At 47.5% G+C, this 27,723-nt stretch overlaps 1 protein-coding gene across 2 annotated transcripts; it reads right to left on the bottom strand.

Annotated features, from left to right (window-relative positions):
- Positions 1–13,699: 13,699 nt before the first annotated feature.
- Positions 13,700–19,908, bottom strand: LOC124025651 (THUMP domain-containing protein 1-like). Of its 2 annotated transcripts, none has more exons than XM_046338985.1 (6): positions 19,730–19,908; positions 19,352–19,595; positions 18,875–19,046; positions 17,862–17,947; positions 17,503–17,665; positions 13,700–14,105 (listed from the first exon to the last, which is right to left on the bottom strand). In XM_046338985.1, the coding sequence occupies exons 2-6, from the start codon at positions 19,553–19,555 to the stop codon at positions 13,741–13,743; spliced, it is 990 nt and encodes a 329-aa protein (XP_046194941.1). In that variant the 5' UTR covers positions 19,556–19,595; positions 19,730–19,908; the 3' UTR covers positions 13,700–13,740. The 2 variants fall into 2 exon arrangements, with proteins under 2 accessions (XP_046194941.1, XP_046194942.1); XM_046338986.1 differs by having other exon boundaries at positions 19,352–19,576.
- Positions 19,909–27,723: the final 7,815 nt, after the last annotated feature.

Below are 27,723 nucleotides of genomic sequence, written 5' to 3'. Positions count from 1 at the left end.
CTAACAGGTGTAGGTCAGGATAGACTAACAGGTGTAGGTCAGGATAGACTAACAGGTGTAGGTCAGGATAGACTAACAGGTGTAGGTCAGGATAGACTAACAGGTGTAGGTCAGGATAGACTAACAGGTGTAGGTCAGGATAGACTAACAGGTGTAGGTCAGGATAGACTAACAGGTGTAGGTCAGGATAGACTAACAGGTGTAGGTCAGGATAGACTAACAGGTGTAGGTCAGGATAGACTAACAGGTGTAGGTCAGGATAGACTAACAGGTGTAGGTCAGGATAGACTAACAGGTGTAGGTCAGGATAGACTAACAGGTGTAGGTCAGGATAGACTAACAGGTGTAGGTCAGATAGACTAACAGGTGTAGGTCAGGATAGACTAACAGGTGTAGGTCAGGATAGACTAACAGGTGTAGGTCAGGATAGACTAACAGGTGTAGGTCCGGATAGACTAACAGGTGTAGGTCAGGATAGACTAACAGGTGTAGGTCAGGATAGACTAACAGGTGTAGGTCAGGATAGACTAACAGGTGTAGGTCAGGATAGACTAACAGGTGTAGGTCAGGATAGACTAACAGGTGTAGGTCAGGATAGACTAACAGGTGTAGGTCAGGATAGACTAACAGGTGTAGGTCAGGATAGACTAACAGGTGTAGGTCAGGATAGACTAACAGGTGTAGGTCAGGATAGACTAACAGGTGTAGGTCAGGATAGACTAACAGGTGTAGGTCAGGATAGACTAACAGGTGTAGGTCAGGATAGACTAACAGGTGTAGGTCAGGATAGACTAACAGGTGTAGGTCCGGATAGACTAACAGGTGTAGGTCAGGATAGACTAACAGGTGTAGGTCAGGATAGACTAACAGGTGTAGGTCCGGGATAGACTAACAGGTGTAGGTCAGGATAGACTAACAGGTGTAGGTCAGGATAGACTAACAGGTGTAGGTCAGGATAGACTAACAGGTGTAGGTCAGATAGACTAACAGGTGTAGGTCAGGATAGACTAACAGGTGTAGGTCAGGATAGACTAACAGGTGTAGGTCAGGATAGACTAACAGACAGGTGTAGGTCAGGATAGACTAACAGGTGTAGGTCAGGATAGACTAACAGGTGTAGGTCAGGATAGACTAACAGGTGTAGGTCAGGATAGACTAACAGGCGTAGGGCAGGATAGACTAACAGGTGTAGGTCAGGATAGACTAACAGGTGTAGGTCAGATAGACTAACAGGTGTAGGTCCGGATAGACTAACAGGTGTAGGTCAGGATAGACTAACAGGTGTAGGTCCGGATAGACTAACAGGTGTAGGTCCGGATAGACTAACAGGTGTAGGTCAGGATAGACTAACAGGTGTAGGTCAGGATAGACTAACAGGTGTAGGTCAGGATAGACTAACAGGTGTAGGTCAGGATAGACTAACAGGTGTAGGTCAGGATAGACTAACAGGTGTAGGTCAGGATAGACTAACAGGTGTAGGTCAGGATAGACTAACAGGTGTAGGTCCGGATAGACTAACAGGTGTAGGTCAGGATAGACTAACAGGTGTAGGTCAGGATAGACTAACAGGTGTAGGTCAGGATAGACTAACAGGTGTAGGTCCGATAGACTAACAGGTGTAGGTCAGGATAGACTAACAGGTGTAGGTCAGGATAGACTAACAGGTGTAGGTCAGGGATAGACTAACAGGTGTAGGTCCGGATAGACTAACAGGTGTAGGTCAGGATAGACTAACAGGTGTAGGTCAGGATAGACTAACAGGTGTAGGTCAGGATAGACTAACAGGTGTAGGTCAGGATAGACTAACAGGTGTAGGTCAGGATAGACTAACAGGTGTAGGTCAGGATAGACTAACAGGTGTAGGTCAGGATAGACTAACAGGTGTAGGTCAGGATAGACTAACAGGTGTAGGTCAGGATAGACTAACAGGTGTAGGTCAGGATAGACTAACAGGTGTAGGTCAGGATAGACTAACAGGTGTAGGTCAGGATAGACTAACAGGTGTAGGTCCGGATAGACTAACAGGTGTAGGTCAGGATAGACTAACAGGTGTAGGTCAGGATAGACTAACAGGTGTAGGTCCGGATAGACTAACAGGTGTAGGTCAGGATAGACTAACAGGTGTAGGTCAGGATAGACTAACAGGTGTAGGTCAGGATAGACTAACAGGTGTAGGTCCGGATAGACTAACAGGTGTAGGTCAGGATAGACTAACAGGTGTAGGTCCGGATAGACTAACAGGTGTAGGTCAGGATAGACTAACAGGTGTAGGTCAGGATAGACTAACAGGTGTAGGTCAGGATAGACTAACAGGTGTAGGTCAGGATAGACTAACAGGTGTAGGTCAGGATAGACTAACAGGTGTAGGTCAGGATAGACTAACAGGTGTAGGTCAGGATAGACTAACAGGTGTAGGTCAGGATAGACTAACAGGTGTAGGTCCGGATAGACTAACAGGTGTAGGTCAGGATAGACTAACAGGTGTAGGTCAGGATAGACTAACAGGTGTAGGTCAGGATAGACTAACAGGTGTAGGTCCGGATAGACTAACAGGTGTAGGTCAGGATAGACTAACAGGTGTAGGTCAGGATAGACTAACAGGTGTAGGTCAGGATAGACTAACAGGTGTAGGTCAGGATAGACTAACAGGTGTAGGTCATAGACTAACAGGTGTAGGTCCCGGATAGACTAACAGGTGTAGGTCAGGATAGACTAACAGGTGTAGGTCAGGATAGACTAACAGGTGTAGGTCAGGATAGACTAACAGGTGTAGGTCAGGATAGACTAACAGGTGTAGGTCAGGATAGACTAACAGGTGTAGGTCCGGATAGACTAACAGGTGTAGGTCAGGATAGACTAACAGGTGTAGGTCAGGATAGACTAACAGGTGTAGGTCAGGATAGACTAACAGGTGACCACTCAGGATAGACTAACAGGTGTAGGTCCGGATAGACTAACAGGTGTAGGTCCGGATAGACTAACAGGTGTAGGTCAGGATAGACTAACAGGTAGGTCAGGATAGACTAACAGGTGTAGGTCCGGATAGACTAACAGGTGTAGGTCAGGATAGACTAACAGGTGTAGGTCAGGATAGACTAACAGGTGTAGGTCAGGATAGACTAACAGGTGTAGGTCAGGATAGACTAACAGGTGTAGGTCAGGATAGACTAACAGGTGTAGGTCAGGATAGACTAACAGGTGTAGGTCAGGATAGACTAACAGGTGTAGGTCAGGATAGACTAACAGGTGTAGGTCAGGATAGACTAACAGGTGTAGGTCCGGATAGACTAACAGGTGTAGGTCCGGATAGACTAACAGGTGTAGGTCCGGATAGACTAACAGGTGTAGGTCCGGATAGACTAACAGGTGTAGGTCAGGATAGACTAACAGGTGTAGGTCAGGATAGACTAACAGGTGTAGGTCAGGATAGACTAACAGGTGTAGGTCAGGATAGACTAACAGGTGTAGGTCAGGATAGACTAACAGGTGTAGGTCAGGATAGACTAACAGGTGTAGGTCAGGATAGACTAACAGGTGTAGGTCAGGATAGACTAACAGGTGTAGGTCAGGATAGACTAACAGGTGTAGGTCAGGATAGACTAACAGGTGTAGGTCAGGATAGACTAACAGGTGTAGGTCAGGATAGACTAACAGGTGTAGGTCAGGATAGACTAACAGGTGTAATGTCAGGATAGACTACCAGGTGTAGGTCAGGATAGACTAACAGGTGTAGGTCAGGATAGACTAACAGGTGTAGGTCAGGATAGACTAACAGGTGTAGGTCAGGATAGACTAACAGGTGTAGGTCAGGATAGACTAACAGGTGTAGGTCAGGATAGACTAACAGGTGTAGGTCAGGATAGACTAACAGGTGTAGGTCTATAGACTAACAGGTGTAGGTCAGGATAGACTAACAGGTGTATCAGGATAGACTAACAGGTGTAGGTCAGGATAGACTAACAGGTGTAGGTCAGGATAGACTAACAGGTGTAGGTCAGGATAGACTAACAGGTGTAGGTCAGGATAGACTAACAGGTGTAGGTCAGGGATAGACTAACAGGTGTAGGTCCGGATAGACTAACAGGTGTAGGTCAGGGATAGACTAACAGGTACAGTGTAGGTCAGGATAGACTAAGGTCAGGTAGACTAACAGGTGTAGGTCCGGATAGACTAACAGGTGTAGGTGACTAACAGGTCAGGATAGACTAACAGGTGTAGGTCAGGATAGACTAACAGGTGTAGGTCCGGATAGACTAACAGGTGTAGGTCAGGATAGACTAACAGGTGTAGGTCAGGATAGACTAACAGGTGTGAACAGATGGATAGACTAACAGGTGTAGGTCAGGATAGACTAACAGGTGTAGGTCAGGATAGACTAACAGGTGTAGGTCAGGATAGACTAACAGGTGTAGGTCAGGATAGACTAACAGGTGTAGGTTGATAACAGGTGTAGGTCAGGATAGACTAACAGGTGTAGGTCAGGATAGACTAACAGGTGTAGGTCCGGATAGACTAACAGGTGTAGGTCAGGATAGACTAACAGGTGTAGGTCAGGATAGACTAACAGGTGTAGGTCCCCTAGACTAACAGGTGTAGGTCAGGATAGACTAACAGGTGTAGGTCAGGATAGACTAACAGGTGATACAGATGGAGCCCCATAGACTAACAGGTGTAGGTCAGGATAGACTAACAGGGTAGATCAGGATAGACTAACAACTAACAGTTAGGATGACTAACAGGTGGAGGTCAGGATAGACTAACAGACAGGTGTAGGTCAGGATAGACTAACAGGTGTAACAGTCAGGATAGACTAACAGGTGTAGGTCAGGATAGACAACAGGTGTAGGTCAGGATAGACTAACAGGCGTAGGGCAGGATAGACTAACAGGTGTAGGTCAGGATAGACTAACAGGTGTAGGTCAGGATAGACTAACAGGTGTAGGTCCCCTGATAGACTAACAGGTGTAGGTCAGGATAGACTAACAGGTGTAGGTCAGGATAGACTAACAGGTGTAGGTCAGGATAGACTAACAGGTGTAGGTCAGGATAGACTAACAGGTGTAGGTCAGGATAGACTAACAGGTGTAGGTCAGGATAGACTAACAGGTGTAGGTCAGGATAGACTAACAGGTGTAGGTCAGGATAGACTAACAGGTGTAGGTCAGGATAGACTAACAGACAGGTAGGTCAGGATAGACTAACAGGTGTAGGTCAGGATAGACTAACAGGTGTAGGTCCGGATAGACTAACAGGTGTAGGTCAGGATGGACTAACAGGTGTAGGTCAGGATAGACTAACAGGTGTAGGTCCGGATAGACTAACAGGTGTAGGTCAGGATAGACTAACAGGTGTAGGTCAGGATAGACTAACAGGTGTAGGTCAGGATAGACTAACAGGTGTAGGTCCGGATAGACTAACAGGTGTAGGTCCGGATAGACTAACAGGTGTAGGTCAGGATAGACTAACAGGACAGGTAACAGGTGTAGGTCAGGATAGACTAACAGGTGTAGGTCAGGATAGACTAACAGGTGTAGGTCAGGATAGACTAACAGACAGGTGTAGGTCAGGATAGACTAACAGGTGTAGGTCAGGATAGACTAACAGGTGTAGGTCAGGATAGACTAACAGGTGTAGGTCAGGATAGACTAACAGGTGTAGGTCAGGATAGACTAACAGGTGTAGGTCAGGATAGACTAACAGGTGTAGGTCAGGATGACTAACAGGGTCAGGATAGACTAACAGGTGTAGGTCCGGATAGACTAACAGGTGTAGGTCAGGATAGACTAACAGGTGTAGGTCAGGATAGACTAACAGGTGTAGGTCAGGATAGACTAACAGGTGTAGGTCAGGATAGACTAACAGGTGTAGGTCAGGATAGACTAACAGGTGTAGGTCAGGATAGACTAACAGGTGTAGGTCAGGATAGACTAACAGGCGTAGGTCAGGATAGACTAACAGGTGTAGGTCAGGATAGACTAACAGGTGTAGGTCAGGATAGACTAACAGGTGTAGGTCAGGATAGACTAACAGGTGTAGGTCAGGATAGACTAACAGGTGTAGGTCAGGATAGACTAACAGGTGTAGGTCAGGATAGACTAACAGGTGTACCGGATAGACTAACAGGTGTAGGTCAGGATAGACTAACAGGTGTAGGTCAGGATAGACTAACAGGTGTAGGTCAGGATAGACTAACAGGTGTAGGTCAGGATAGACTAACAGACAGGTGTAGGTCAGGATAGACTAACAGGTGTAGGTCCGGATAGACTAACAGGTGTAGGTCAGGATAGACTAACAGGCGTAGGTCCGGATAGACTAACAGGTGTAGGTCAGGATAGACTAACAGGTGTAGGTCAGGATAGACTAACAGGTGTAGGTCCGGATAGACTAACAGGTGTAGGACAGAGGTGTGGAGGTCAGGATAGACTAACAGGTGTAGGTCAGGATAGACTAACAGGTGTAGGTCAGGATAGACTAACAGGTGTAGGTCAGGATAGACTAACAGGTGTAGGTCAGGATAGACTAACAGGTGTAGGTCAGGATAGACTAACAGGTGTAGGTCAGGATAGACTAACAGGTGTAGGTCAGGATAGACTAACAGGTGTAGGTCAGGATAGACTAACAGGTGTAGGTCAGGATAGACTAACAGGTGTAGGTCCGGATAGACTAACAGGTGTAGGTCCGGATAGACTAACAGGTGTAGGTCAGGATAGACTAACAGGTGTAGGTCAGGATAGACTAACAGGCGTAGGTCAGGATAGACTAACAGGTGTAGGTCAGGATAGACTAACAGGTGTAGGTCAGGATAGACTAACAGGTGTAGGTCAGGATAGACTAACAGGTGTAGGTCAGGATAGACTAACAGGTGTAGGTCAGGATAGACTAACAGGTGTAGGTCAGGATAGACTAACAGGTGTAGGTCAGGATAGACTAACAGGTGTAGGTCAGGATAGACTAACAGGTGTAGGTCAGGATAGACTAACAGGTGTAGGTCAGGATAGACTAACAGGTGTAGGTCAGGATAGACTAACAGGTGTAGGTCAGGATAGACTAACAGGTGTAGGTCAGGATAGACTAACAGGTGTAGGTCAGGATAGACTAACAGGTGTAGGTCAGGATAGACTAACAGGTGTAGGTCAGGATAGACTAACAGGTGTAGGTCAGGATAGACTAACAGGTGTAGGTCAGGATAGACTAACAGGTGTAGGTCAGGATAGACTAACAGGTGTAGGTCAGGATAGACTAACAGGTGTAGGTCAGGATAGACTAACAGGTGTAGGTCAGGATAGACTAACAGGTGTAGGTCAGGATAGACTAACAGGTGTAGGTCAGGATAGACTAACAGGTGTAGGTCAGGATAGACTAACAGGTGTAGGTCAGGATAGACTAACAGGTGTAGGTCAGGATAGACTAACAGGTGTAGGTCCGGATAGACTAACAGGTGTAGGTCCGGATAGACTAACAGGTGTAGGTCAGGATAGACTAACAGGTGTAGGTCCGGATAGACTAACAGGTGTAGGTCAGGATAGACTAACAGGTGTAGGTCAGGATAGACTAACAGGTGTAGGTCAGGATAGACTAACAGGTGTAGGTCAGATAGACTAACAGGTGTACAGGACTAACAGGTGTAGGTCAGGATAGACTAACAGGTGTAGGTCAGGATAGACTAACAGGTGTAGGTCAGGATAGACTAACAGGTGTAGGTCAGGATAGACTAACAGGTGTAGGTCAGGATAGACTAACAGGTGTAGGTCAGGATAGACTAACAGGTGTAGGTCAGGATAGACTAACAGGTGTAGGTCAGGATAGACTAACAGGTGTAGGTCAGGATAGACTAACAGGTGTAGGTCAGGATAGACTAACAGGTGTAGGTCAGGATAGACTAACAGGTGTAGGTCCGGATAGACTAACAGGTGTAGGTCAGGATAGACTAACAGGTGTAGGTCCGGATAGACTTTGACTGATATTCTGTAAATTGGTCATTATGACGTTAAATATCTAATGGGGTATAATTTTTTAATGGCCGTTGTATTTCCAGGCTTGAAAACGCGCTCCAATCATCCTCTACTCGGGCGCTGTTGAGATTCTCACCTTGTCCAGTAAAATGTCAAACCGGGGGACGCTTGAGACGAGCCGGTAGCAGCTAATTTACCAACGAGGAGGAACGGAACACACCGGCTGTCGGGACTAACGATTGGCGGGGTCGTTAGGAACACTCCCTGCCCAGGTAATTAGCTTTAATAAGGGAGAGTGGAAACTGCCACTTTGGGGAGATGTGTGTGTGTGAGAGAGAGAGAGGTCAATATGGCATACAAATGAGAAAGAGAGGGGGAGGAAGAGAGAGAGGGGAGGGAGAGCGAGAGGTGTGGGCGGGAGAGAGAGGAGGCAGAGAGAAGGAGCGAGCGAGAGAGATGAGGCGGGAGGGAGAGAGACAGGGGCGGGAGGGAGAGAGACGGGGGCAGGAGGCAGAGAAAAAAGAGGGAGAGAGAGAGGGTGTTCTAAATTAGCTTTACAAATGAGTCAGCTCCTACTAAATGGAAGAGAGAATTGAATATGAAAATATTATATTCTGTTCTAATGGAAGCCTCCGTCTCCACATTGACAACCTGTCTCTCCTATCTGTTTGTCTGTCAATATCACTGGAAGTCTATGAGCCAATTAGTACAACCCATCCCCCCTGTCTCTGTCTGTCTTACAGTCATTTCACCCTGCCTACAGATCCATAATGGAACTCAATGAGTTGTCGCTCAAATTACACTCAAGTGGCACCCTGGTCCAAAGAAGTGCATATAGTACACTACTATAGACCAGAGCCCTATGGCACCCTATTCCCTATATACAACACTACTATAGACCAGAGCCCTATGGCACCCTATTCCCTATATACAACACTACTGTAGACCAGAGCCCTATTCCCTACCAGAGCCCCCTATGGAACCATACTATAGACCAGAACCCTATTCCCTATATAGTGCACCAGAGTCATATTCCCTACATAGTACACTACTATAGACCAGAGCCCTATTCCCTATAGAGAACACTACTGTAGACCAGAGCCCTATTCCCTATATAGAACCAGACCAGACCCTATTCCCTATATAGAACACTACTATAGACCAGAGCCCTATTCCCTATACACTACTATAGACCCAGAGCCCTATTCCCTATAGACACAGAGACCAGAGCCCTATTCCCTATATAGAACCCTACTATAGACCAGACCCCTATTCCCTATATAGAACACTACTATAGACCAGAGCCCTATTCCCTATATAGAACACTACTATAGACCAGAGCCCTATTCCCTATATAGAACCCTACTATAGACCAGAACCCTATTCCCTATATAGTGTACTGCTTTAGACCAGAGTCATATTCCCTATATAGTGCACTACTTTAGACCAGAGCCCTATTCCCTATATAGTGCACTACTTCAGACCAGAGCCCTATTCCCTATATAGTGCACTTATTTGGACAGAGCCCTATTCCCTATATAGGGAATAGGAGGCCATTAGGGAAGCATTCTAACACCCCTGAGATGGTGAGTGTCCAGACTATGGGCCAATGCTTCCATGATCCTGACCTGCTCATTAAGGAGAGATATGAAGAGACCGATGGCTGATGGACTGGACTTGGCCATCTTCAGTTGTTGTGCAGTGAATAGTTACTCTGGTAAACAACAGGTACGAAAACAGGGAGGGACTACCTGCACTAGCCCAATAATACTCCTTCTCCCCATTGCAAAATGTTTTGCTACGGTGTGCCCCTAATGAACTGGACCCAGGAGTCCGGTGTGGCCAGAGCTACACACCAGTAGCAGGGTTTTGTTCCAGCCTTATTGCAACACCTGATTTCACTAATCAGCTGATACTCAGAACCTTGATTAGCTGAACCAGGTGTGTTTTGTAAAATAGGTCTGGAGCAGGGCCTCCCCGAGTGATACAGTGATCTCTAGCTGTGTCACTAAAGATCCTGGTTCGAGTCTTGAGCGCTGTCGCAGACGGCCGCGACCGGGAGACCCATGGGGCGGCGCACAATTGGCCCAGAGTCGTCCGGGTTATGGGAGGGTTTGGCCGGCAGGGATGTTCTTGTCCAATCGTGCTCTAGCGACTCCTGTGGTGGGCCGGGCGCAGTGCACGCTGACACGGTTGCCAGGTTACGGCGTTTCCTCCGAGTCATTGGTGCGGCTGGCTTCCGGGTTCAGCGGGCATTGTGTCAAAAAACAGTGCGGCTTGTTTCGGAAGGACGCGGAGTGACAAGACTGTAACTACCAAAGAAAATGGGGTAAATAAAAAAATAGGTCTGGAGCAAAAGCCTGCTCTGTCGGTAGCTCTCTATATGAAGAGGATTTGGTCACCTCTGTGTTACTGACTGGGTTTACAGTGTAATACAGCAGTAATGGCAAAATGAAATTGGAATAGGTCTCTGTAACCAGGTTTATACACAACTTTTGATTTAAGAAAAAATCTGAGTTAAGTAAAAATGTCATGACAGGCCTGACGGAAACAACCATTTGTTTTTAGATTTTATGCACAGATATTGATATAATATAACCATCATATGGAAGTAACCGTTGAGTTACGCGATGACGGGGTGTGTGGTCCTCCCCTTCGACTCGTCGGGAAAGCAAGCAGTTTATTAGGCTACAGATGAAATACGTAGAAATCATGAACTTCACAGGGTGGTGAAAGTGCACGGTGGTCTTGATGCTCAATACATTTTGAGGGTCTTATTCCGGTGACACGATGATTGATGCTGGTCTGCCCTTTGACAAATAAAAATTATTCCTCTTTAGTACATAATCTCATTGCTCGCTATACATTTACATTTGACATTTAAGTCATTTAGCAGACGCTCTTATCCAGAGCGACTTACAAATTGGATATATAAATATACAACGCAACATGTCTTGTGAGACAACTACCAAGAGCTGAAAATGCAACGGAAACAGATTGTCGGTACGTGGGAATTTAACCCTAAAAACAATGTATTTTATATGCACCATGTCATCACACACAACCTTGTACCTGCTACAAGTCAGTTTGATGGAAACACCTCTCTCTCTCTCGTGGGAAAATTTGCATATTGTTTTTATGCAGATTTTACAATATTCGCATTGAAAATCTCCCGTCAGTTAGATGGAAACCGAGCTGGTGAGTTACTTTGTAAAGAAAGTGGAGGGAGAATGAGAATATAAAAACACAAAAAAATCTCTTTATTTCAAGGATTTGGTTTTTGGGGGGTAAGTTACACTGTTCTACAAAACAAAACGGTATATTACAGTATACCTCCATTATGGGACAGTACACGAGAGAGTCCTGCACTGGTCTATACCTCCAGACAGTACACGAGAGAGTCCTGCACTCAGATCAGGTCTATACCTCCATTATGGGACAGTACACGAGAGAGTCCTGCACTCAGATCAGGTCTATACCTCCATTATGGGACAGTACACGAGAGAGTCCTGCACTCAGATCAGGCCTATACCTCCATTATGGGACAGTAGGTCTACTCAGATCAGGTCCATTATGGGACAGTACACGAGAGAGTCCTGCACTCAGATCAGGTCTATACCTCCATTATGGGACAGTACACGAGAGAGTCCTGCACTCAGATCAGATCTATACCTCCATTATGGGACAGTACACGAGAGAGTCCTGCACTCAGATCAGGCTATACCTCCATTATGGGACAGTACATGAGAGAGTCCTGCACTCAGATCAGGTCTATTATGGGACATTCCAGGTCTACATTCCTGGGGCCGCATCAATGGTCTCAGAGCTGATCTAGGACCAGTTTTGTCTTTAAGATTATAACAAATATAATTATATGGACAGGAGGAACCTGATCCTAGATCAGCACCCCTACTAAAATGATACATAACAGCCCCCGGACTAAGAAGCACTTTCAATGGAGATTCTCAATGTTAAGAGTGTTTTAGTCCATGAGTGTGTTTCATCTGGGTCTGAGTGTGTTTCATCTGGGTCTGAGTGTGTTTCATCTGGGTCTGAGTGTGTTTCATCTGGGTCTGAGTGTGTTTCATCTGGGTCCGGCAAACCAGCCCCTGTAAGAACTGGGTCAACTTAGAAGTCTAGTCTTCTAACATTAATTTACAGAGGAAAGACTGTCAGGTGACTAGGGTTGAACAATTCTGTGAACTTTCAATGAATTCCCTGGTTTTACAGAATCCCAGATGCAGGATTCCCTGAATAAAGAAGGAATAAGCAGGGAACTCTGAACCCTACGACCAGGATTTCTGGAAAATGAGGGAATTTAAATCAAATAAAAAATATGACACCTTTATGTAAAAAAAAAAAATGTATCTATTTAAAAAATCTAATGAAATGTTAAAAAAAAAAATGTACCCATCAGCTTTCAGTGAGAGCTCGATAATGGAGAGGAGACCAATGGACTGTCAGCTTTCAGTGAGAGCTCGATAATGGAGAGGAGACCAATGGACTGTCAGCTTTCAGTGAGAGCTCGGTAATGGAGAGGAGACCAATGGACTGTCAGCTTTCAGTGAGAGCTCGGTAATGGAGAGGAGACCAATGGACTGTCAGCTTTCAGTGAGCTCGGTAATGGAGAGGAGACCAATGGACTGTCAGCTTTCAGTGAGAGCTCGGTAATGGAGAGGAGACCAATGGACTGTCAGCTTTCAGTGAGAGCTCGGTAATGGAGAGGAGACCAATGGACTGTCAGCTTTCAGTGAGAGCTCGGTAATGGAGAGGAGACCAATGGACTGTCAGCTTTCAGTGAGAGCTCGGTAATGGAGAGGAGACCAGTGGACTGTCAGCTTTCAGTGAGAGCTCGGTAATGGAGAGGAGACCAGTGGACTGTCAGCTTTCAGTGAGAGCTCGGTAATGGAGAGGAGACCAATGGACTGTCAGCTTTCAGTGAGAGCTCGGTAATGGAGAGGAGACCAATGGACTGTCAGCTTTCAGTGAGAGCTCGGTGATGGAGAGGACCAATGGACTGTCAGCTTTCAGTGAGAGCTCGGTGATGGAGAGGGGACCAGTGGACTGTCAGCTTTCAGTGAGAGCTCGGTGATGGAGAGGGGACCAGTGGACTGTCAGCTTTCAGTGAGAGCTCGGTGATGGAGAGGGGACCAGTGGACTGTCAGCTTTCAGTGAGAGCTCGGTGATGGAGAGGGGACCAGTGGACTGTCAGCTTTCAGTGAGAGCTCGGTGATGGAGAGGGGACCAATGGACTGTCAGCGATGAGGAGGACATGTTGGAGACAATACAAAATGGAGGACCGAAGGGATTTTGTCGTAGTCAGGGTTGGGTACCATAGGACCTGGTCTAATGTAGTGCACAATGTAGGGAACAGGGTACCCTATTCCCTACATAGTGCACATTAGACCAGGTCCTATGGTACCCTATTCCCTACATAGTGCACTCATTCTGACAAGGGACCCATAGGCCTCAGGTCAGAAATATAGGGATTAGGGTTCCATTTGGAATGGACAAAAGGAATAGGACCTGTTCTACAGTAAAGCTAGCTAAAAACACATTGACTGCATCACCTGCACTGTGAGATGCCTTTGAGTTGTTTATCAGTCCCATTTCACTTCCTCCTCATTCCCCTCCTGGTACAGGGATCTACTTCTCTTCCTCCCTCTTCTCTCCCTCCTGGTACAGGGATCTACTTCTCTTCCTCCCTCTTCTCTCCCTCCTGCTAAAGGGATCTACTTCTCTTCCTCCCTCATTCCCCTCCCTCTTCTCTCCCTCCTGGTACAGGGATCTACTTCTCTTCCTCCCCCTTTCCTTCCCTCTCTGTTTTCGGGGCATCCTTTCCCTCTTCCTGTTTCCCATCCTTCTCTTCCTGTTTCCCATCCTTCTCTTCCTGGTTCGACTTGATCTCTTCCTGTTTCCCATCCTTCTCTTCCTGGTTCGACTTGATCTCTTCCTGGTTTGTGGTGACCTCTTCCTGTTTCCCATCTTTAGGCCCCTCCTCCTTGGCAACCTCCTGCAGGTTGTACTTCCTGTATAGAGTGTAGTCCCTGACGACGCTGACACAGCACACACTCTTGATGACCTCGACGATGATGGTGAGCTCAGGGGTGGTCAGGTCAACCTTGTTTTTAGGATTCATCTTCCCCACCAGGCCTGCAGGGGGAGATAAACATAATGAGCACAGACAGGTACAGAGTTTATAGGAGCGAACACAGTACACACACACACACACACACAGTACACACACACACAGTACACACACACACACACACAGTACACACACACACAGTACACACACACACAGTACACACACACACAGTACACACACACACACACACAGTACACACACACACAGTACACACACACACAGTACACACACACACACACACACACAGTACACAGTACACACAGTACACAGTACACACACACACACACACACACACACACACACACACACAGTACACACACACACACACAGTACACACACACAGTACACAGTACACACACACACAGTACACACACACACAGTACACACACACACAGTACACACACACACAGACACACACACAGACACACACAGTACACAGTACACACACACACAGTACACACACAGTACACACACAGTACACACACACACACACACACACACACACACACACACACACACACACACACACACACACACACACACACACACACACACACACACACACACACACACACACACACACACACACACACACGGGTTGTCCCAGGTGTGTGAGATATGGATACACTAGGAACATGTAGAGACAGTTTCCTGGATGTAATCTCTACCCAGCATGCTCTCAGACCAGGCCCAGGCTTAATCTGTGTCTGGGGAAAATGGTCCAATGAGACACACAGAAACATCTAGGATGGAAGTGGTCGGACCAAACAAAGAGGTTTGACTTTGAGGAAGATTAAATCTGTCTTCAGTATTCTAGAAGACCGTTTTAGAATTCTATAATAGAACTTCCTTTAATGTATTCTAGAAGACCGTTTTAGAATTCTATAATAGAACTTCATTTAATGTATTCTATTTGATAGGATCTCTGTGATTATACGGCATCACAATAGATCAAAGGTAAAAGAGGGAGGTCCTCAATAAGGAAGTGGTCGGACCAAGCAGACAGGAGGCTACAAGACCGTTTTGCTAGTACAGACTGGGACATGTTCCAGGGATTCAAACACAACAGTCACAAGCTTCCTCAATAAGTGCATAGACGATGAACGCACCCACAGTACCTATAAGAACGTATCCAAACCAAACACCATACAGGCAGTATCCACGCTGGGCTAAAAGCCAGAGTTACCACTTACAAGGAACGGGACACGGAGACACATACAAGAAAGCTACGACATCAAACATGCAGAAGGACAATATAGGAGGAATCGTAGTGCAGCGGCTCCGATGCTCATCGTATGTGGCAGGGCTTTGCAGACGGTACCGGAGTAGTGGTTAGAGGCAGGGTAGCCTGGTGGTTAGAGGCAGGGTAGCCTAGTGGTTAGAGGCAGGGTGGCCTGGTGGTTAGAGGCAGGGTAGCCTGGTGGTTAGAGGCAGGGTGGCCTGGTGGTTAGAGGCAGGGTAGCCTGGTGGTTAGAGGCAGGGTAGCCTGGTGGTTAGAGGCAGGGTAGCCTGGTGGTTAGAGGCAGGGTAGCCTAGTGGTTAGAGGCAGGGTGGCCTGGTGGTTAGAGGCAGGGTAGCCTGGTGGTTAGAGGCAGGGTAGCCTGGTGGTTAGAGGCAGGGTAGCCTGGTGGTTAGAGGCAGGGTAGCCTAGTGGTTAGAGGCAGGGTGGCCTGGTGGTTAGAGGCAGGGTAGCCTGGTGGTTAGAGGCAGGGTAGCCTGGTGGTTAGAGGCAGGGTAGCCTGGTGGTTAGAGGCAGGGTAACCTGGTGGTTAGAGGCAGGGTAGCCTGGTGGTTAGAGGCAGGGTAGCCTGGTGGTTAGAGGCAGGGTAGCCTGGTGGTTAGAGGCAGGGTAGCCTGGTGGTTAGAGGCAGGGTAGCCTGGTGGTTAGAGGCAGGGTAGCCTGGTGGTTAGAGGCAGGGCTTTGCAGACGGTAACGGAGTAGTGGTTAGAGGCAGGGTAGCCTGGTGGTTAGAGGCAGGGTGGCCTGGTGGTTAGAGGCAGGGTGGCCTGGTGGTTAGAGGCAGGGTGGCCTGGTGGTTAGAGGCAGGGTGGCCTGGTGGTTAGAGGCAGGGTAGCCTGGTGGTTACAGGCAGGGTAGCTTGGTGGTTACAGGCAGGGTAGCCTGGTGGTTAGAGGCAGGGTAGCCTGGTGGTTAGAGGCAGGGTAGCCTGGTGGTTAGAGGCAGGGTAGCCTGGTGGTTAGAGGCAGGGTGGCCTGGTGGTTAGAGGCAGGGTAGCCTGGTGGTTAGAGGCAGGGTAGCCTGGTGGTTAGAGAAAGGGTAGCCTGGTGGTTAGAGGCAGGGTAGCCTGGTGGTTAGAGGCAGGGTAGCCTGGTGGTTAGAGGCAGGGTAGCCTGGTGGTTAGAGGCAGGGTGGCCTGGTGGTTAGAGGCAGGGTAGCCTGGTGGTTAGAGGCAGGGTGGCCTGGTGGTTAGAGGCAGGGTAGCCTGGTGGTTAGAGGCAGGGTAGCCTGGTGGTTAGAGGCAGGGTGGCCTGGTGGTTAGAGGCAGGGTGGCCTGGTGGTTAGAGGCAGGGCTTTGCAGACGGTAACGGATTACAAAGGGAAACCCAGCTAAGAGTTGCCCAGCGATGCAGAAGCCATAGACTGTCACTGTTCACTCTGCTACCCTCTACATCAGCCACCCAGGCCATAGACTGTCACTGTTCACTCTGCTACCCTCTACATCAGCCACCCAGGCCATAGACTAGTCACTTGACCCTGCCTTCATGTACATATCTACCTCAAATACCTTATTATTATCTATCCTGATGACTAGTCACTTTACCCTGCCTTCATGTAGATATCTACCTCAAATACCTCATTATTATCTATCCTGATGACTAGTCACTTTACCCTGCCTTCATGTAGATATCTACCTCAAATACCTCATTATTATCTATCCTGATGACTAGTCACTTTACCCTGCCTTCATGTACATATCTACCTCAAATACCTTATTATTATCTATAATAATAATAATAATAATAATATATGCCATTTAGCAGACGCTTTTATCCAAAGCGACTTACAGTCATGTGTGCATACATTCTACATATGGGTGGTCCCGGGGATCGAACCCACTGATGCCTAGTCACTTTACCCTGCCTTCATGTACATATCTACCTCAAATACCTTGTACCTCTACACATTGATACGGTGCTGGTTATTCTCTGGTCTCTGAACACACTGTATTGATATGGTGCTGGTTATTCTCTGGTCTCTGAACACACTGTATTGATACGGTGCTGGTTATTCTCTGGTCTCTGAACACACTGTATTGATACGGTGCTGGTTATTCTCTGGTCTCTGAACACACTGTATTGATACGGTGCTGGTTATTCTCTGGTCTCTGAACACACTGTATCTCGAGATGTGTTTCCCAGTACTGTGTCCATGTAGCCCACCTGCCAGGGCCTTGATGATGTCATCCCTCTTGTTGTGGGAACTGTTCCGGGCCTTGAAGGCGATCTGGTAGCTGCCCTGGTTGGGGGCTTTAAACCACGGCTCTAAGAACACACTCAGGTACTTATCCATGTCTTCCTGGAACGCCTTGCACGTTCCACTCACCTAGAACACACAGAGAAGCATCAGAACCACAAGGAACCCCCCCCCCCCCCCACCACCACCACCACCACCAAAAAACCCCACACATTCCCAAAAAGAGACATTCTTCCAGCCAGTCTTTCCCTCTCTCTTCTGGTTGGACGGTCAGGAAACCTCCATGCCATCTGATACTCAGCCCCATGACATTACTTGTGCTCACCGGCAGCATTCTGAGGATGACTCGTGACTTGTTCTTTTTGGTGATGTGGAGGTCTGACAGGATGTGATGCACCAGCTTCTCAGGGTCTGGAGAGAGAGAGGGGAGAGAGAGAGAGAGAGATAGAGGGGGGGGAGAGAGAGAGAGAGAGAAAGAGAGGGGAGAGAGAGAAGAGAGAGAGAGAGAGGGGAGAGAGACAGAGAGGGGAGAGAGAGACAGAGAGGGGAGAGAGACAGAGAGGGGAGAGAGACAGAGAGGGGAGAGAGAGAGAGAGAGGGGAGAGAGACAGAGAGGGGAGAGAGAGAGAGGGGAGAGAGAGAGAGAGGGGAGAGAGACAGAGACGGGAAAGAGAGAGAGAGACAGAAAGAGAGACGGGAGAGAGACGGAGCGAGAGAGAGAAAGACAGAGACATGGAGAGAGAGAGGAGAATAAAAATACTAGTTAGTTATAAACAATACAGACTATTTTGAGAACTTCTGAATAGGTGTAACTGTCAATGTAGGCAGTTCTTTATTGAACTAAGGATAAAACCTAGCCTGGTCCCAGATCTGTTTCTGCTATCATGTCAGCTCCTTGTCATGCCAAGTAGTGGCATGACGGCACGAAACAGACTGGTACCCAGGCTAGGATAAAACTAAGGATTATTGAAATGAGCTAAAGAACTATGATAAAAGTGTCTGCTATAAATGAGTCGTCTCACTCTCCACTCAGGGCCCTGGTCCAGGGTAGTGGGCTCCCGAGTGACACAGCGGTCTAAGGCACAGCATCTCAGTGCTAGAGGGGTCACTACAGACACCCTGGTTCGAATCCAGGCTGTATCACAACCGGCCACGATTGGCCCAGTATCGTCCTGGTTTGGCCGGTTGTAGGCCGTCATTGTAAATAAGAATTTGTTCTTAACTGACTTGCCATGTTAAATAAAGGTTCAATTAAAAAAATATATATACTGGGAGTCTTTTGACATGCTTCATCTCTGTGTAAGGAGCTGGGATGCTGTCTGTCAAACTCTTCCTCACCGAGGTTCTTGGTCTTGATGAAGATGACATTGTTGGCCCCGCTGTCCATGGCCTGGAAGCGCCGCTGCAGTTTCCCCGACGACGCTTTGAGCTGCTTCACCTCCTTCTTCAGAGCCGCCTCCACATCTTCATCCTCCTCTTCCTCACTACTGCTCTCCTCGGGTTCCTTAAACTGGGTTGTCAGAGAAGAGTTTAGAGAAGTTAGTTTAAAAAAATAAATAAAAAAAAGACTTAAGATTTATAACTATTAACAAAGATTACTAACCAATAAAATATGTACAGTACAAAAAATAACATAACAATTCACACTGAAAGTTGGCTTGGCTCAGTTACTTTAGAAATGACTCCTATTTACGTTCAGTTGATGCCTGATTTGAATGACATGATTGGACAGTTATCCGTTCCACCAGTGACGAGTTCAAGGAAGGAATTAAGGGAAACACCTCGTCACGTGGCCTCGCTAAATGTACTGCTTACATTCTCAGGTCCATAGAGTTGGTCGGCGTATTCGTTCAGCAGGTTGAAAGCTTCCGCGGTGCATTTCCTCTCGTTCATATTGCAGGTGATGAGGACACCTTGCATGCCCACCTCGAGCTCCCGGGAACCCTTGTACTTCTTACTCCGGTGTCCGCCGCCATAGCGTTTCTTACTGCGCTTTCTCAAGTCTTGTGCCTCGGACATATTTGATCATATACAGGACTCCTGGATAATAGTTTGTTAACTGTTAGAAAAAAAACACATTTACCTGGATAACATGAACTATCTGGTTTATTGTTTGGCACTAGCAAGTATAGCAGAATTTGCTAGCTAGCTAACATGCAAGCACAACAAACGACACGAGCCGGGATTGCTTACGTTAGCTACTGTACTAAATCTCAATCCTTGATCCTACACGTTGGATTAAATGCTAACAATGTATCGTTTAATTTGCTAAATTACAGAGCTACAAGTCAACGTTTATAGTACTCTTCTCGAGTTAAGCCTGAAGGTACTCGTGGGCTCCTTTCTTCATTCAAACACGCGAGTGTTGTGAGCAGCAAAAGGGGAATCGGCGTATCGCCTTCAAAATAAAAGTCCCCAATTGAAACATGCAAAGTAATAAAACTATTAGAAATCATGACACATTTGGACGATAAATGTTTAAAAAGTTTGAAATGTTGTTAGAAAAATTAAACATTTGACTATTTGACAACAAAATGGTTAAATCCGTTGATCGCACTGTGGATGTATAAACTTAGGGATGATGGTCCAAGCGCACCAAGACAGTCGTGGAGAGGGCACGACACAACCTATTCCCCCTCGGGAGACTGAAGAGATTTGGCACGGATCCTCAGATCCTCAAAAGGTTTTACAGCTGCACCACCGAGAGCATCCTGACTGGCTGCATCACTGCATGGTATGGCAACTGCTCGGCCTCCGACCGAAAGGCACTTACAGAGGGTAGTCCATACGGCCCAGGACTTCAACGGGACCACGATTCCTGCCATGCAGGACCTCTATACCAGGCGGTGTCAGTGTTTCACTGTCAGGTCTAGAGGCGGTATAAGAGGAAGGCCCTAAAAACTGTTAAAGACTGCTAGGTCTAGGTCCAAGAGGCTTCTAAACAGCTTCTACCCCCAAGACACAACACTCCTGAACATCTAATCACATGGCTATTTGCATTGCCCCCCCTTTTACACCCCTGCTACTCTCTGTTGTTATCATCTAGTAGTCACTTTAATAATTCTACGTACATGTACATATTACCTCGACAAACCGGTGCCCCCGCACATTGACTCTGTACCGGTACCCCACTGTATATAATCTTGCTATTGTTATTTTACTGCTGCTCTTTAATTACTTGTAACTTTTATTTCTTATTTTTATTGGTACTGCATTGTTGGTTAGGGGCTCGTTAGTAAGGTAAGGTCTACTACACCTGTTGGTTAGGGGCTCGTTAGTAAGCATTTCACTGTAAGGTCTACTACACCTGTTGGTTAGGGATCGTTAGTAAGCATTTCACTGTAAGGTCTACTACACCTGTTGGTTAGGGGCTCGTTAGTAAGCATTTCACTGTAAGGTCTACTACACCTGTTGGTTAGGGATCGTTAGTAAGCATTTCACTGTAAGGTCTACTACACCTGTTGGTTAGGGGCTCGTTAGTAAGCATTTCACTGTAAGGTCTACTACACCTGTTGGTTAGGTTAGGGGCTCGTTAGTAAGCATTTCACTTTCACTGTTGGTTAAGGTCTGCTACACCTGTTGGTTAGGGGCTCGTTAGTAAGCATTTCACTGTTTGGTTAGGGGCTCGTTAGTAAGCATTTCACTGTCAGGTCTACTACACCTGTTGGTTAGGGGCTAGTAAGCATTTCACTGTCAGGTCTACTACACCTGTTGGTTAGGGGCTCTTAGTAAGCATTTCACTTCAGGTCTACTACACCTGTTGGTTAGGGGCTCGTTAGTAAGCATTTCACTGTCAGGTCTACTACACCTGTTGGTTAGGGCTCGTTAGTAAGCATTTCACTGTAAGGTCTACTACACCTGTTGGTTAGGGGCTCGTTAGTAAGCATTTCACTGTAAGGTCTACTACACCTGTTGGTTAGGGGCTCGTTAGTAAGCATTTCACTGTAAGGTCTACTACACCTGTTGGTTAGGGGCTCGTTAGTAAGCATTTCACTGTAAGGTCTACTAAACCTGTTGGTTAGGGGCTCGTTAGTAAGCATTTCACTGTAAGGTCTACTACACCTGTTGGTTAGGGGCTCGTTAGTAAGCATTTCACTGTAAGGTCTACTACACCTGTTGGTTAGGGGCTCGTTAGTAAGCATTTCACTGTAAGGTCTACTACACCTGTTGGTTAGGGGCTCGTTAGTAAGCATTTCACTGTAAGGTCTACTACACCTGTTGGTTAGGGGCTCGTTAGTAAGCATTTCACTGTCAGGTCTACTAAACCTGTTGGTTAGGGGCTCGTTAGTAAGCATTTCACTGTAAGGTCTACTACACCTGTTGGTTAGGGGCTCGTTAGTAAGCATTTCACTGTAAGGTCTACTACACCTGTTGGTTAGGGGCTCGTTAGTAAGCATTTCACTGTAAGGTCTACTACACCTGTTGGTTAGGGGCTCGTTAGTAAGCATTTCACTGTCAGGTGGAATGTATTCGTCGCATGTGACTGATACATTTTGATTTGAACTTCAGAATTGCAAATCAAATCAAATTGTTTTGGTCACATACACACGGTTAGCAGATATTAATGCAAGTATAGCGAAATGCTTGTTCTTCTAGTTCTGACAGTGCAGTAATATCTTAACAAGTAATCTAACAATTCCCCAACAACTGCCTAATACACACAAATCAAAAAGGGTGAATAAGAATATGTACATGTAAGTGTAACAGTATAACTTTAGTCCGTCCCCTCGCTCCGAACCCGGGGCGTGAACCAGGGACCTTCTGCACACATCAACATCTGACACCCACGGAGCATCGTTACCCATCACGCCACAAAAGCCGTGGCCCTTGCAGAGCAACGGGAACCACTACTTCAAGGTCTCAGAGCAAGTGACGTCACCGATTGAAACGCTATTAGCGCGCACCACCGCTAACGAGCTAGCCATTTCACATCGGTTAAATAAGTATATGGATGAGCGATGGCCGAGCTGCGTAGGCAAGGTGCAGTAGATGGTATAAAATACAGTACACATGTGATGTGAGTACATTTACATTTAAGTCATTTAGCAGACGCTCTTATCCAGAGCGACTTACAAATTGGTGCATTCACCTTATGACATCCAGTGGAACAGCCACTTTACAATAGTGCATCTAAATCTTTTAAGGGGGGTGGGAAAGATTACTTTATCCTATCCTAGGTATTCCTTAAAGAGGTGGGGTTTCAGGTGTCTGTGTAATGTGAGATACGTAAACATTATTAAAGTGCCATTATTTATAGTGGCATTGTATAAAGTGACTCGTGATCCATTTATTAAAGTGGCCAGTGATTGGGTTTCAAAGTAGGCAGCAGCCTCTCTGAGTTAGTGATGGCTGTTTTGCAGTCTGATGGCCTTGAGATAGAAGCTGTTTTTCAGTCTCTCGGGCCCCAGCTTTGATGCAGCTGTACTGACCCTGCCTTCTGGATGATAGCGGGGTGAACAGGCAGTGGCTCGGGTGTTTGATGTCCTTGATGATCTTTTTGGCCTTCCTACATACAGTATTTACACATGTTATGGTCTGGTGAAGGCTGGCTGAATTCTGGAAAAGAGGATGTTCTTTTATCTCAGCATGCCCTACAGAGGATCCCTTCTTCCTGTTATTATATCTCAGCATGCCCTACAGAGGATCCCTTCTTCCTGTTCTTTTATCTCAGCATTATATCTCAGCATGCCCTACAGAGGATCCCTTCTTCTTCCTGTTATTTTATCTCAGCATGCCCTACAGAGTATCCCAACTTCCTGTTATTTTATCTCAGCATGCCCTACAGAGGATCCCGTCTTCCTGTTATTTTATCTCAGCACGCCCTACAGAGGATCCCGTCTTCCTGTTATTTTATCTCAGCACGCCCTACAGAGGATCCCATCTTCCTGTTCTTTTATCTCAGCATGCCCTACAGAGGATCCCTTCTGCCTGTTATTTTATCTCAGCATGCCCTACAGAGGATCCCGTCTTCCTTATTTTATCTCCCTGTTTTTGTTTGCTCGGGAAATGTTGATACTGGAGACTGTTATCAGAAGAAACTGTGTAACCAGGCATTTTTATAGCGACTAAGAAAATGCATTGTCATTGATGGGAAGGTTGGTTATCCTCCGACAATGTCACAATGGATGGCAGAAATGTCAAGTTATGTACCACTAGATTTGATTTATTACAAACTTAAGGGTGTTCTGGGCAACTTTTAGAAGGTCTGGATGCATTATATGGAATACAGTATGACGAAAGGAGTATGTGTTGAAAACATGCCCAGGTCAGGGGAGATACCTAGTCTATTTAGGCAATCCCTAGCTACTGGTCTGCTCAGTCCTGGTTCTGGGGGTCTGTGTGTTGTCACTCTGGCCTTGGCTTAACACACCCGAAACCAATAATGAATGTTTCATTAAGATCCTTAAGCTCAGCGGGGTGTGTAGGTTGGTGCGCTGCAGGGTGGTGGACTCCTAGGGGCAGGGTGGTAAACCCCTAGGGGCAGGGTGGTGGACTCCTGGGGGCAGGGTGATGGACCCCTAGGGGCAGGGTGATGGACCCCTATGGGCAGGGTGGTAAACCCCTAGGGGCAGGGTGGTAAACCCCTAGGGGCAGGGTGGTGGACTCCTAGGGGCAGGGTGGTGGACTCCTAGGGGCAGGGTGGTGGACTCCTAGGGGCAGGGTGGTAAACCCCTAGGGGCAGGGTGGTGGACTCCTGGGGGCAGGGTGATGGACCCCTAGGGGCAGGGTGATGGACTCCTAGGGGCAGGGTGGTGGACCCCTATGGGCAGGGTGGTAAACCCCTAGGGGCAGGGTGGTGGACTCCTAGGGGCAGGGTGGTGGACTCCGAGGGGCAGGGTGGTGCACTCCTAGGGGCAGGGTGGTGGACTCCTAAGGGCAGGGTGGTGGACTCCTAGGGGCAGGGTGGTGGACCCCTAGGGGCAGGGTGATGGACTCCTAGGGGCAGGGTGGTGGACCCCTATGGGCAGGGTGGTAAACCCTTAGGGGCAGGGTGGTAAACCCCTAGGGGCAGGGTGGTGGACTCCTAGGGGCAGGGTGGTGGACTCCTAGGGGCAGGGTGGTGGACTCCTATGGGCAGGGTGGTAAACCCCTAGGGGCAGGGTGGTGGACCCCTATGGGCAGGGTGGTGGACTCCTAGGGGCAGGGTGGTGGACTCCTATGGGCAGGGTGGTAAACCCCTGGGGGCAGGGTGGTGGACCCCTATGGGCAGGGTGGTGGACTCCGAGGGGCAGGGTGGTGCACTCCTAGGGGCAGGGTGGTGGACTCCTAGGGGCAGGGTGGTGGACTCCGAGGGGCAGGGTGGTGCACTCCTAAGGGCAGGGTGGTGGACTCCTATGGGCAGGGTGGTAAACCCCTAGGGGCAGGGTGGTGGACCCCTATGGGCAGGGTGATGGACTCCTAGGGGCAGGGTGGTGGACCCCTATGGGCAGGGTGATGGACTCCTAGGGGCAGGGTGGTGGACTCCTAGGGGCAGGGTGGTGGACTCCTAGGGGCAGGGTGGTGGACTCCTAAGGGCAGGGTGGTGGACTCCTAGGGGCAGGGTGGTGGACTCCTAAGGGCAGGGTGGTGGACTCCTAGGGGCAGGGTGGTGGACTCCTATGGGCAGGGTGGTAAAACCCCTAGGGGCAGGGTGGTGGACCCCTATGGGCAGGGTGGTGGACCCCTAGGGGCAGGGTGGGGTGACCCTGCTATCTTGTGTGCAAGTAAAAAGAGCTCTACAGTACCATTAGGCCTATGGGATTAATTATATGGAGGATGTGCTGCTCCCGAGTGGCGCAGAGGTCTAAGGCACTGTAACACAATATAGATTTTTGAATGGCATTTTTGCTTCCTGTTTGTTGTTCTAAATAGAGACGACTATAAAGGCCATGGGTCATATTGGATTGTGTAGAAAGGCAGGAAATGAGCTTTAGATTCCCCCCCAAAAATCTGGAGCAGGAACCCCAGAACCCCCGCCAGGTTATGCCCCCCCCTCCCCTTCTAAAACTAAAGTTGCACCCCTGTATTAATTGTTACCCAGAAATGATTTGATATTGAGATGCATTGGACCTTTAAACAAAACCTCTTTCTCTGAGAAATTGTATTGGTATAAAATAATTGAATTTTCAATACCCTTTATCAATGGTGCCAATAATTATGGATGTGACTGTAAATGAATCGTTTGACACTTTTCTACTATTGCATGGGGGGGGGACTTTTATTTTGAAATTCCCCCAAATTCCGTGACCCGGATTTGACCTGTTCGTGCTACTGGCAGGAACACGTAGCTAGCTAACAAAGCTTGAAATGCAACATCTCAAGGAAAAAGGTAACTAGTAGCTAGACAGTAGTTAGCTATCGTTGCAGTGTGGTAACATCTGCAGAGAAATGTTCCTAAAATTGTTCTCTCTTTGGCCTCTGTCTCAAAGCTAACTAACTAGCTAGCTAGCTAAAGTGATTTATTTAAGTTGCGATCAAGTGATAGCTAGGCTAGCGAGCTATATAAACTAGCCTATTACGAATTCGGCCGGAAATTTTTTATCTTGTAATTTTCCGTGGAAGCTTCACGTTATGTCAAGAGCAGCATTTGTATTTATTAGGGATCCCCATTAGTTCCTGCCAAGGCAGCAGCTCCTCTTCTTGGGGTCCAGACACACCAAAGCACCCAGATTACATATAAATCAGTGAACTATATTTGTGCTGAATGAACTAAAGATAAAACAGTACGTCATTTAACATCCCGACATCACAACATATCCACAACACAACATGTAAAATACCCCCATACAATTTTGAACATTTTATTTAACTAGGCAAGTCGGTACCAGAACAAATTCTTATTTACAATGACAGCCTAACCCGGAAGAAGCTGGGCCAATAGTGCGCCACCCTATGGAACTCCCAATTACGTCTGGTTGTGATACAGCCTGGAATCGAACCAGGGTCTGTAAGTGACACCTCAAGTTCTGAGATGCAGTGCCTTAGACAGCTGCACCACTCGGGAGCCATCTCCGGATCCTTCTCTTAATTGCCTATAACCACAAAAAATAATAATAGCCTATAATCGTGGGTCAATTTAGTTGAGAGCGTCCGTTTCTATGGCGATTTAAAGGTGAAGTCTCAGAAATACGCAATGGAAACAGGAACAGATTGTCTTTGAGGAGGGTGGATATTGAAATTCAGGCAGGTTACCTTAGCTTTTTGGGGGCACAAGGACTATGGTGGTCTGCTTGAAACATGTAGGTATTACAGACTCGGTCAGGGAGAGGTTGAAAATGTCAATTAAGACACTTGCCAGTTGGTCCGCGCATGCTCTGAGTAAACGTCCTGGTAATGTCTGGCCCTGCGTCCTCGTGAATGTTGACCTGTTTAAAGGTCTTACACACAGTCGTCCGGAACAGCTGGTGCTCTCATGCATGCTTCAGTGTTGCTTGCCTCGAAGCGAACGTAAAGGCATTTTGCCCGTCTGGTAGGCACTGGGCAGCTCACGTCTGGGTTTCCATTTGTCGTCCGTAATAGTTTGCCGCCACATCCGATGAGCGCCAGAGCCCGTGTCGGCTTCATAACAAACACTTGTGAGGCAGAGAAACAACAAGGTCTGTGAGCCCTTTCCAAAGGCCATGCAATATGATTGACTGAAATGCATCATTTGAGACTTGCCAACATTCATGCAGACTCCTACATAAGTCTGCACTCCAACATATAGACCTCAGGGATAATTAGCAACATGGTATCATTTGGAAATGCCTAACTTTATTTCTGTAAGCTCAGGTTGACTTCCCCAGGGATTGGCCCACAAACAAATGTCTCCTTTTCTGAATCTGTGCCCGTAGGTCCATTTCTTCCCCCAGCGTCTCTGCGTCTTTTGGTTCCTCCGCTGCGGCTGGTGTCTGCAGCTCTATGGCAGGTTGTTCAGCGGAGAGACGTCATGGACTACGGCTTGGTGGAGGAGTTTGTCGTCACTGTGTTGGACGTAGTCCCAGATCTGATGAGTTACAGAGAGAAAGTCCAACTCATCATGGGTCTGAGAGCACAGGTGAGAGATAGAGCTGATGGGTGGAGAGGGTGAAGGAGAGATGGGGCTGATGGGTGGAGAGGGTGAAGGAGAGATGGGGCTGATGGGTGGAGGAGAGATGGGGCTGATGGGTGAAGGAGAGATGGGGCTGATGGGTGGAGAGGATGAAGGAGAGATGGGGCTGATGGGTGAA

This window comes from Oncorhynchus gorbuscha, unplaced genomic scaffold (genome assembly GCF_021184085.1).
Source record: "Oncorhynchus gorbuscha isolate QuinsamMale2020 ecotype Even-year unplaced genomic scaffold, OgorEven_v1.0 Un_scaffold_2325, whole genome shotgun sequence".
In the NCBI taxonomy this organism is placed as follows: domain Eukaryota; kingdom Metazoa; phylum Chordata; class Actinopteri; order Salmoniformes; family Salmonidae; genus Oncorhynchus; species Oncorhynchus gorbuscha.
Note: the sequence above shows the minus strand (reverse complement) of the source record. Positions and strands in the feature narration are given on the sequence as shown.

Bases quoted from the DNA above. Each gene is read 5' to 3' on its own strand.
- LOC124025651 (XM_046338985.1), bottom strand. From the start codon at position 19,555: ATGTCCGAGGCACAAGACTTGAGAAAGCGCAGTAAGAAACGCTATGGC. The intron at 17,666-17,861 runs GTGAGCACAAGT...TGTGTGTTCTAG, and splicing joins TCATCCTCAGAATGCTGCCG to GTGAGTGGAACGTGCAAGGC. The intron at 14,106-17,502 runs GTGGGCTACATG...CTCCCCCTGCAG, and splicing joins CATCATCAAGGCCCTGGCAG to GCCTGGTGGGGAAGATGAAT.